The sequence below is a fragment of the Schistocerca serialis genome, chromosome 2 (assembly GCF_023864345.2).
Source record: "Schistocerca serialis cubense isolate TAMUIC-IGC-003099 chromosome 2, iqSchSeri2.2, whole genome shotgun sequence".
Lineage (NCBI taxonomy): Eukaryota > Metazoa > Arthropoda > Insecta > Orthoptera > Acrididae > Schistocerca > Schistocerca serialis.
The window spans coordinates 1,137,724,324-1,137,736,517 of record NC_064639.1 but is presented as its reverse complement, the minus strand read 5'-3'; the positions used below and the strand labels follow the sequence as shown (position 1 = coordinate 1,137,736,517).

Below are 12,194 nucleotides of genomic sequence, written 5' to 3'. Positions count from 1 at the left end.
TCTGCTAATCATATGGAAGTCTGAAATTTTTGTATTTCTTGCAGCCAGTGTTTAGTTATGTGCAAGACAGAAACCACCTTCACTGTATCATTCAAAAGGCTCTTTAGTCCGTGTAACTTGCAGTTCGTGTGCTGTACATTATGATATAATAGAGAGAGAGAATTTCTCAGTTCTATATGAGGTGCATCTCTTGCCTCATTAATTCCTTGAAGTGAATAGTTTTCTTTCCATCTCTGGCTTGATCATCACACCTTGGGAGTCCTAGACTTCATCTTTGTTTTACTTTTCTGCAGTGGACTGGGTCATAAAAAATCTTCCTTGTGTTTTTTGGAAGCTGTCCTCTGCCTGGTTGTCCACTGTTATCTGCTGTTTTTGTCTTATGTTGTCTTCTCCGGTACTAATGCTTCCCCAGTGTCCCCCCCTCCCCCCCCCCCCCCCCCAATTGGGAATATAGTTTTCTGTCCTGGCTCTTTACCAGCTATTTGTACTATGGAAGGTATATTTATTGATAATCTTTTTTTTGTGGCTGCCGGTATTTTGCCAGACTATGATCTCTCATTTTCAGTGGCAGTCAGTTCTTCTTGTTGTAAGCAACTAACTGATGGCCTGTAGCATAGCTGAACGATGTAGGTACCCATAAAGTTTTTCCTTTCCTTTCATAACCAGATCAAGTATAGGTCCTGTGTAGTCACTCCTCCTTAAAAACAAATTAACATTCAGTTAGTTTAATTGCTCCGTATAGCATTTTCCATTAAGAACTTGTTTATTTTACATGTTCTATCATTACAGTTTGTCCTGTCAAATGTCCAGGGCACTGTGCACAGAATCACATTTGTGTTAGTTGTTTTTGAAAGTAGCTTGCTAACAGGACTTTGGAAGTCTCTGAAATCTCTTTCTATGTCATTTGCTCCAGCCAGAATGATCCAATAATAATTTTTATTAGAGTTCTTTGCCTTTCCTTCAATATTGCTTACAACATACAGAATTTCAGTTGTGCACTCAGTTTGATAATGGATTATGCAAAATATCAGTTTATGATACATTCAAAGTACTGTACCTTCCTGATAGACTGTAACATTTTGTGGAAATATAACCAACAAATTGATGAACTAGTTTCTTTGAAAGAAGATATTCATTAAAGAATGGAGTATAACACAAACTTTCACACACCACTTATAACATCTCGGACTCACAGCTGTATACATTTACAAACTACTGGAGACACAGGAACACACTTCATACTTAGCAAGAAATGTCACTACAATCTACCCAACAGGTGCAAAAAAACTTAGAAATAAATGTAAACTTTTCCTACACATTCACTCATCCTCCTGTCTGTCATCATCAACTATCTCTGTGTAGAAAGAACATAATATTTTTTTGTTTTTAACTGCATTCAGAGCCATTACCATAAACTGATTTTTCTCACTAAAAGAAATGCTGGATTCTAGAAGATAAAAGTGTAGAGCATACATTCATAAAATCCAGTTCTGAAACATATTTATGATTCATTCATTTGGTCATGCATAATGTTTTGTAAATCCCATAATGGAGAGCCTTGAGAGACATGGAATAACTTTAGTTATATAATAACAGGCTGAAACTGTTATTGAAGCTACTTCTGCAAATTTATACCGACAAGCAGCTAAAACTTGTACTAATCTTCTCACACTATGTAAATAGCTTTTAGACTACTCTTTTTTTAAATGGCTATATTAATTGAACTGTAGGTACAGTGGAAGAAAGAAAAGACTGGCAGTCCTCTTTCAAGACTCAGCTGCTGCTTTTCTTATTTACTACAGCATAGAAATCATTTATGTAACTTCACTGATTTTAGAGAACATCATCAGCTCTCTATATACTGGAAATGTTGAAACCTGCTTAATATGGACATTAGTGTTAAACGTAATTTACAACCATGACTTCAAATATTCTGATACACAATAAGATCAATAAGATACTTTTTTTTCCATTTTCCTGCTTGGTGTCTCCCAACAACCCATTAAAGACTTTTGCTCCAGGTTGTAAAAGTTCATTCTGGAAACAAGACTAGGCATAGGTCTATATGAAAATTATTGCTACTTCAGGTATGATGCTTCTGACTTTCACAGTTCATCCTAAATTCACTCTTATTATTAACTGCAAATACCATTAGGGAGTAAATGTATTCAAATGTGAGTGTAAGAAGCCCCAGTTTCATAAAAAGGCTTTTGCATAACCTTAAATTTTCAGCTTCAAACAATATTTTTACTGCACACTTCTGTATAATACCTACAACAGAGCAAGTAGTTGCATTTGTTTATCTCCTGAAGTGCACACAGAATATAGTTAATTGTGATGAGGACATGGGTGTCCACAGAAATTTATACTGAGCATGAGGAGAGAGACAATTTTCAAATTTAATTTTTTATAAATATCTCAGTGACTTTGAAGGATGTTATGACTGTAAAACATAAATTTACAGTCATAAAAAATTCCTGAAAGGAGCAATACACAAAATAAAGGAAAGGCCTATAGCTGACTGATGAGTGATGCATAGAAACATGCAATAGAAAATGGTATTCACTCAAGATTTTGAGTTCTTGCTGCTTCTCTAGCAAAAGTACACACATTCACACACACAATCACACAAACACCCTAACACACATACTCACAGCCACAGAGAGACTGACATGCTTACTGAGAGCAATAATGGTAGCCTGAGGGGACAGAGATAGGGAGGGGGTAGGGAAAGACACTCAGCAGCTGCATAACAAGACAAAAGCAGTTCAGAGGGTAGGGTGTATAAGAGATAGAGAAAGGGAGGGATAGGGAGGGGCTCAGGAAGGGGAGGAAAGAAGAGACAGGTGTATATGAAGGGGGAGACAGTGAGGAAAGAGAAAAAGGGAGAATGGTGGAGAGGAAGGAAAAGAAGGGAGAGAGAAGGAGAGAAAATGATTGCATGGGAAGAGCAATAGGAGGTGGAAGTGCACTGTCTGGCAGGGGAAGAAGTGGTCCAGACAGCAGACTGAAGGGAAAAGATGAGGTGAAGCTCTAAAAAACACAGGTTAGCAGAGGTTTAGACCAGGAGGAGTGCAAGAGTGCAGGATATGCCGGAGAGACAATTCCCACCTGCATAGTTCAGAGAATCTAGTGCTGGAAGGTAGTATCCAAATGGCTCACCTAGTGAAGCAGATGTTGAATTCATTTGTGTTGAGGTGTGCAGCATTTTCAGGAAATCGATGGTCAAGTTTGTGGTTTGCCATGGTTTGGCAGTAGCCATTATGGGAGTAGACAGTCGGTTACTTGTCATTCTCATATAGAATACTGCACAGTAGTCCCAGCATAGCTGATAATTTTTTACATTTGAGTTCACTATTTCATGATGAAGCTGTTCATTAGACTTGCTTGTACACTTAAAAATATTACCTGGCATTGTACTTATCAGTTGACTTTTGGAAACAACTGTTTTTTACCACACTATTGATATTCAACAATGATATTCTTTTATTACTGGGAGGGGTTGCCACTGAAATCTTACGTTAATGTGCATTTGTCGTTCTTCACGGTCATCCATAAGCTGTGTTGTTGTGGTGGTCACATTGTCCATCTCAATTTGTAATGTTTGTATCTTGTTGTATAGTTCAGTCAAGCCTGAGAGATCCTGGAAAACATAAATTTAAAAATTGTCATAAAAATTGGAGCTATATGGAAGAGAAACACTGAAAATTACAAATTAATAATAAGTATTGCTCTCTCTCTCTCTCTCTCTCTCTCTCTCTCTCTCTCTCTCTCTGTGTGTGTGTGTGTGTGTGTGTGTGTGAGTGCATGTGTGTTCCATGGGAATATATAACATATGATTCAAACCAACTTAATTTTACATGTTACAGAACACTTCCTAAAAAACTAAAATCGAAAAAAATTAGAATAAATACATAGAGACAAAATATTTGCTGATGTTTGCATAAAGAGGTAATGCACAATGCTGAAAGACACAAAACTACAGAGGGGAACTTCTGCACAGAACAGAAGGAATGTGCCACAAGGAAACCTCTATCTTGGACTTGAAAACCAGAGGCAAATCTGCCTTTTTCTCAGATCTTCTGGGTGTCTATTGAACAGGAAACTCTACAACAGTGAAAATCAGTTTTGTTTCAACTGTTCACTGAATCAAAAAATGAGGTTGCTTCAGAGGAGACCAGTACCTTCATATGAAAATAAACTTTAGAACTTGTAGTCTTCGTCACATATTAGTTTGTTTGAACACAACTGGATTTTGACTTTGTAGCCATCATCACACCATAAACTGCAACAACACAGAGAACCTGTAGTTGTAAACTTTATTACTATGTGTACTCTTTTTTTTCCACTATTTGATGGTGGATGTAAAATGTAATAAAAACTGTCAATCCTGAAATATATTCACTGAATGAATGCTGCAGTGTTTTCTGAATTAGTCTAATGTATTAATCACAAGTTCTACGAGGAAGTGTTTGTTCAGGAATGGCAGAATTAACATTCTGATCATAAATAAACATTCCAAGATGCATGAACAACACGCTACAAAAAGGTTTGCAAACTAACACCACAGACTATTCTCACTGCACTTTTGTGTGGTAAAAAATATTATTTCTGAATTAACAAAGTTTCTCCAAATAGGATACCAAAGAAGGAAGCTAACAGAATAAAAGCATGTGGTGACAGTCGACCACCAGTAAATTCACCAGCGAAGTGCAGAGTAAATGGTCTTTGGAGACTCGAGATTCTTTGGCGTTCCGTCTACTGCTTGACTGAGTGATATGTGTGTCGTGAATTTCTGGAGTGTTTTTCTTGTGTTTTCCATAATCATACGAACCTTAGTAGAAGTGTCATCACAATGAGTTGGAGTTTTCTGTGTGTGGTCCGTCGTTATAGCCCTAAAACCCACACTGGTGACCCCAAGTCGCGAAAATACGTTGTATTCGCTTACTGTGTATCACCGGTTTCGCGCCAATAGAGAATGTCGCAGCCTTCAGTTTTTCCAGCACTGCAGGACACCACGACCGCAGAATGGACATTCGACTGTGAATTCGACTGTTTAGCGCAACGCTTTCCCCTGTGTACTACTAATACACCGGGAATGTTCGTATCTCCTGTGTTTGCCTCACCTGGCCGGACGACTCTAACCTCTGCCAGTATACCACACCACGCGCTGTACACATCGTCACAGACACCTTCTACAGCATTCTACGCTTGACACAATGATCCTCCAGCACAAGACTCCGGAAACCCCTCGCCCGAGTTTCTACCGCACAACATGGACCATGCAGCTGTCCAGTTTCAGGATCCACACGTACGGCCGCCCCCTCTTCAGAGCGGTCCGCCATTTAACGTGTCCCCCTCCATGCTGGTCAAAGGGACACTCGCGCCAACTGCGCCGGGATACGCCTACCCGTCCTGACACCCCGTGCACACCTCGGGCGATGCACCTGCCATGGTTCCGCCCCGTCACTCGGCACTCAGTCACGATCTAGCACCTCTGCTCGAGATTTCGGCTGCATTGGCGGTTGATCCTTCTGTGCCTGCCACGCTGTGCTCATCGTGTGGCTGTACAGATTCCCTGCCTACAAGGACTGGATACCACGTCTTGCCTACACAGCTAACGGATGTTCAATGCAACACATCGCCCATCACTGAGGAACAGTTCACACCAGTGAACACTGTGCAGAATCCCTGTACGTTTCGTGCCTTTCCTACAGCCCTGCAAGCACTGGTCCCCCAGTCATTTTCCAAAGATGCCGCCGTTACAACCAGACAACCCAGTGACGTGGTTTACCTTGGTGGACAACATGTTGGACATACATGGTATCGCGAACGACAGCACTCGTTTTGTGTGTTTAGTGAACCACCTGCACGACCACCCTGATCTCATCAGTGACTTGTTGCTGAACCCACCCAAGAGCAACAAATATGCCTCTGCTCATTCATTACTCATCGAATGCCTCTCTCGTCCGCCAGCCGATACGATTCACAACATAGTTTACAACGAGACTTTAGGCGACAGAACACCCTCACAGCTGTGGCGACGCTTGCGTGCACAGGTCAGTACTGAGATCTTGCCAAACTTAGTGCTCTGGGCATTGTGGTTGATGAAGCTGCCGCAAGAACTACAGTTACATTTGCTTCCACATACCGCAGCATCACTCGAGGATAAACTATGGCTGGCAGGCCAGGCATACGCCATTATTCGACACAGACACCTCCCTCCACGCAGCACAGTGCCTAATACCGCCGAGGTTGGTAATCCTGGGATTATACTTCCACCGTCGGGTGGTAGAGGCTGGGCGCGTGCGTATCACGGACAGCACACGGAACAGCAGCCATCTAGCGGCCAAGACCTGGAACCGCCAGTGGGTCAGCAACAGCCTCTCCCCACCCCAACTGGACTAGCACCCACCTTCCCCTCGCCTGACACTTTGGCTGGTGGGACGAGTACAGCTGACTCACGCATATGCTGGTTCCACTCCACTTTCAGGGACGCCGCTCGCAACTTCTGTCCGCCCTACGCATTCCCAAATGCCGCACGCGGGCCGCAGTAGGTGCCATGGCCCGTGGATACATGCTGGGGCGCCCACAGACATTGAATTCTGTCAGATCCCCTACCTCACGAGGACGTCTGTACGCTTTGGATTTAGGTTTGTGCCAGTATTTTCTCGTCGATACCGGAGCAGACGTTAGTGTCATACCTCCCACATTTTTTAAGGTCACAATACCAACCAAACTGTCCCTTCGAGCAGCAAATAAGTTGCCACTTCATGTCAATGGTTTGGCCAAGTTACCTATTGAACTCAGTACTGACAAACAATTCACTTGGTCCTTCTACATGGCTGACGTCGAACATCCTGTATTAGGCATTGGCTTCCTTTTCCACTTTGGACTGTCTCCAGATTTTCAGTCGGCTGCATAATTGCACCACGCCTCGTCCACTCATATTGCATGTTCAGTCGCCTCGTCGACCCCCCCCCCCCCCCCCACTCCCCCGCAACTTCCCAATGACTTTGACACACCTCCCATCGAGTGCTCTTCACTGGCGGACAGCCTCACAACTTCCATTGCCCAGCTCCAGCCCTGCAGTCGACGATCTCCGTGCTCACAATGCCAAACTGAACTGTGCCATATCATCGGCTATGCAAGCCCTCATCGAGGCACGATGCCTCATACAATGCCTGTCAATGCCGCCACCATCCGACACTGGAGATGCACCTCGTGGAACTTTGTCGCCACCGATGCAGAGAGCTTCCTCGGCACATCAGGTTAGCAACTCTTGCGTGCTACCAATTCTCGTTCGCGACTGCGCCTGAGCGAGTTCGCCAGCTGACCTCAATGCTATCACAAATGGCACGACACACAAAATTGTCATGACAGATGGGCCACCAGTTCATCATAAAGCACGCCGACTGCCACCACATAAACTATGCGTTGCTAAAGCCGTAGTGGAGGAACTTTTACTGGCAGGTATTGTTCGCCCATCAGACAATAACTGGTCCTCGCCCACACATTTAGGCACAGTGCACTTCTGTGGCGACTATCATCACCTCAACGCATGGACGGTATTAGACAATTATCCAGTACCTCACATACAAGACTTTGCGCAAGTACTTAGCGGAGCACGCATCTTCAGTGTCTTGGACTGCTGCAAGGCATATTTACAGATACCAATGGAACAGAGTGACATACCAAAGACAGCAGTGATCACACCTTTTGGCCTTTATGAATTTTGTTACATGCCTTATGGTCTCAAAAACGTGGCCCAAACTTGGCAGCGTTTTATAGACTCACTTCTGTTTAACTGCACATATTGCTATGCATACCTCGACGACATATTAATTTTTTCCCCCTTCGACAGGGAACATGAACTCCACCTGCCCACGATACAGGACTTATTGACACGTAACAGAGTCAAGATCAATAATGACAAGTCACAACTCTGCTGCACCACTGTCACTTTTCTGTGGTACACTGTCCCCTCGGAAGGTATATGCCCCATGCAGGAGCGGGTTGACTGCATTCGCGACCTACCTCTCCCAGTGCCGTTTCACAAATTATGCCGGTTTTTTGGAACTGTCAATTTCTACCATCGTAACCTGCCAATGGCGGCAGCAATTCAAGCCCGTTTGACTGACGCATTGGCCGAGAAACAAACCTCAGGCAGCCGCCGAGGACAGTAGTCTGACAACATGGTGAGAGCTTTTGAAGACCTTAAATCAGCGTTAGCACATGGTGTCACTCTCGCCCACCCTTTGCCAGATGCCTGCATCTCTATTACAGTGGATGCAAGTGATTTTGCAATTGGTGCAGTCCTCCAACAGCATGTCAATGACACGACACAACTACTCAGGTTTTTTTTCCAAAAAACTATCTACAGCTCAACGTAAATGGTCAGCATTTGACAGAGAATTGCTTGCAGTTTATGAAACTGTAAAATATTTCTGCACAGACATCGAAGGAAGGAATATAACAATTTTCACAGACCATTGCCCCCTTGCAGAGGCTATCCGTAAGCCCGCTGCTGACCTCCACCCACGTAGGTTTCGGAAAATGGACTTAATTTGCCAATACACAACAGGCATCCATTGCATTTGAGGTTCAGAAAATATGGTGGCTGACCACCTATCGCGTATCACTGCAATTTCGTCCCCCATTAATTTCGATGAATGGCCCACTTACAGGACAGGGACACCGAATTGCACAACCTCCAACAGGACCCAGATACTTACCTTCAGATCATTTCGTGCAACCTACCGGACTCAACCAGGCCACTGTGGTGTGATACATCCATGGGCACCGCCCGGCCTATTGTTCCCCCTGTGCTGCATTGCCAAGTGTTCACTGGCACATCCTGGTGCTAAGGCTACTATGCGCCTGGTTGCAGAACGCTTTGTGTGGTCAGGTGTGAAGAGAGATTGTCGTACTTGGGCTCGTGCATGTTTACAGTGCCAGTGCAGTAAAGTCGGCAGGCACACATAACCCAGTCTAGGTAAATTTGACATCCCGAAATGCCGCTTCCGACATGTACATGTGGACCTCGTAGGACCGTTACCCATATCTGATGGTTTCAGGTATATCCTGTCCGTCATTGACTGCATTACACGTTTGGTGGAGGCAATACCCCTGCAGGACATCACAGCAGATTCTGTAGCACACGCATTTGTATCCTCCTGGATAGCTCGATTTGGCTACCCTGCATCCATCACCACCGACTAGGGAAGACAGTTTGAATCCCTGCTGTTTAACAAACTGTGCGTCCTCTGTGGGGTGGATAGATTCCGCACAACAGCTTACCACCCTCAGAGCAATGGACTTGTTGAGCGGTGGCACAGCACTCTGAAAGAGGCGTCATGTGCCACCGTGGTAAGTGGTGTGACGCCCTTCCCTGGGTTATGCTAGGAATACACATGGCTTACAAGGCAGACTTCCAAGCTTCACTCGCAGAGCTCCTGTATGACAAGATCCTAGTTCTCCCCGCAGAATTCATCAGTGACGAAGCAATCGCCGACCTATCCGACCTCCCCACGCTAATTGAGCATGTCTGGACACACATAGCCATGATTCGCACGCCTCCTCCATGACCACGTACCCGTCCTTGGTTATTCCTGCATTTGGCACTGGAGTCTTGCGAGTTCGTTATGCTATGGGATGACACAGTCAAACCGGCATTACAGCCACCTTACTCTGGCCCGCATCGAGTAGTGGCTTGCACAGACAATACTATGGACATCCTCATCAGTGGCCGCCAGCAAACAGTTTCCCTCCAACAGGTGAAACCAGCCTGGACGATCGAGGAACCTGTACCACAGGTGTGTTCTTCCATCAGGTGACGACCCCGATCTCACACAGACCACCTACTCCCCTGCGCCCTACCATGATCATATGTGCACTGACCCTACACCTGTGGGCAACTCAGTGGTTGCGTTATGATGATACTCTACCCTCGTTTCACACAGGCACTGCGTGTGGCAATCCACAACCTCCAGCTCAACCACATGTTGCGTGTGACATTACCCCATCCCAAGTGTTGGCACCCAATACCCCCGCAGAGTGTTCCAGTGGTTTCTCCTGAACTACGTTACTTTTCCCCCCCACTCCACCCCCTAGTGCCCCCTACATCCACTGTCGATGAAATTTGCATCTTAATCAACACCTCTGAGTCCCCACGCAATGAGCTTTCCTTGCAGCTCCACAAGGGTTCCAGCTTCGTCATCCACCTAGGGGACACTTCATGTGGGTCCACACCCATGTCACATATCACCATCCTCAGCACAGTCCCTATCCCAAATGGGGTGGATATGGCTACCATAGCTGCAACGTTCAGCACCGACGCGATGTTTAAGATTCGAAACCCCCTCTCCACCTGTACTGGATGGACGGATGGACGACATCTTCTGTGCCAGTCCAATTCACACGTGCAGGTCGATCAGTCTGCCCTTCCCCGCCCCCCCCCCCCCCCTCCCCCCTGGATGGCGGACTATACGAGCACTAGTCCTCCCTGCACAGACAGTATTGACTCTTAGCACACGGTGTTATCAACCAGCGAGCATCCCACAACGCCACCTTCCCCCAGTGTTCTGCACTCCCGGGGGCCGTGGGGGGAGGGGGGGGGATGCGGGTGGGGGGGAGTCTCTGTGACGACAGTCGACCACCGTCAGTAACTTCACCAGTGAAGCACAGAGTAAATGGTCTTTGGAGACTCGAGATTCTTTGGCGGTCTGTCTACTACTTGACTGAGTGATATGCGTGTCATGAATTTCTGGAGTGTTTTTCTTGTGTTTTCTGTAATTATACAAACCTTCATAAAAGTGTCTTATCATAATAAGTTGGAGTTTTCTGTGCATGGTCCATCGCTATAGCCAAAAAACCCACAAGCACATAAAGTAGACAAGCTTTCATTTGTGCCAGTGGCAAGTGAGATAATTTTTACAGTGAAGACAAGCACAGAATTTGATGTTTTCAAGAAATTGATCCACCTATTTACAGTCCTAAGAATGTAAAAAGTTGAACTTCAGTAAATATTTGATTACTGAGTGGTATAAAATTTTACTCTTGTGAAAGTTCAGCTACTGTACGCACAGTGTTTGGTTGCAATTAAGTGACAATATGTACTCTGTTTGCTGTCCCTATTGTTAAATCTAGTATCATTGTTGCTAAATCATTTAAATGATTCATATGATATGAATGTCTTGCATAGTGGTCATTTCAAAATAGAAAAGAAACTAATAAGTAACATAATGCGGCAGAAAACTATATAACTCACATTATGTGGCAGGTCACTGATATTAAAAAATAAGTGCTAAAGTAATTTTAATTTTTTCAGTTTATTATTTTCCACTATTTTGTTAAGCTGATACAGGAATTACTGTCTTTCACATTTCTAAAAAATAAGAAAATAGAAAACAATTGCTGAATAACCTACCTGTAATGATGACTCTTGCATTGTTTCATCAGCATTAAATTTTTCCATTAACACTCCCAGCTCTTTCTCCAGATCCCCTATTTGGAGCTGCAAGTTCTCTACTTGAGATGAAAAGTTAAGTTCCATGTTTTGTAACATATTCGCATAGGTTGCCATACGCTCTTCAATATCTTTCACTCTTGCGCATGGTTGGAAAGCATCTTGATCACGTGCCTCAATCTGTGGAATGTAGAGACACAATAAAATTCACATACAAAATATATACAGAGACAGTTTTTAACTAAAACTTTAAGTCAATGCCCTGATTGCTAAAAAAGAACTCCATTTTGAATCTGTGAAGCTTTTTTGGAATTATTTGCAGTTAATGCATCAAAATTAAATTATATAAAAAAATGTAATTATTAGGAAGGTACTATCCACCACATCAAACTTTCTCAGTTACTCCAGAAATCCATTTAGAATAATTGTAGTGCAAACATCTCATCCCATAGTTTTGCAAGAAGTTTCCTCTGGCTACTCAGTAATATAACTCATGGTGGTATCTGTTTTAACATGATAAGTTTCTTAATACAAACCTTTCATGGTACATTTTTGGGAGATTTGATGTTATTAATACATTCACATAAGTTAAAATTTTTCATGTGCTTCCACTCTTAGAAAGATGCCACACATCTATTTATCACTACTCATTCTGTCGAAACCTGTATTAGTAAAGAGGGATAATTTACTTTATACTCTTTCATGAACCTAAATGACTCTATTTGTA

General features: G+C 43.8%; 1 protein-coding gene across 1 annotated transcript in view; it reads right to left on the bottom strand.

Annotated features, from left to right (window-relative positions):
• LOC126456669 (glutamine-rich protein 2-like) overlaps positions 1-11,566 on the bottom strand; it is a 149,335-nt gene extending 137,769 nt beyond the window's left edge. The window contains exons 1-2 of the mRNA XM_050092411.1: positions 11,429-11,566; positions 3,521-3,643 (exon numbers count right to left, since the gene is read on the bottom strand). Of these exons, the coding sequence (XP_049948368.1) occupies positions 3,521-3,643; positions 11,429-11,566 (261 nt within the window). The remainder of the gene's footprint in view (positions 1-3,520; positions 3,644-11,428) is intronic.
• Between the last annotated feature and the right edge of the window lie 628 nt (positions 11,567-12,194).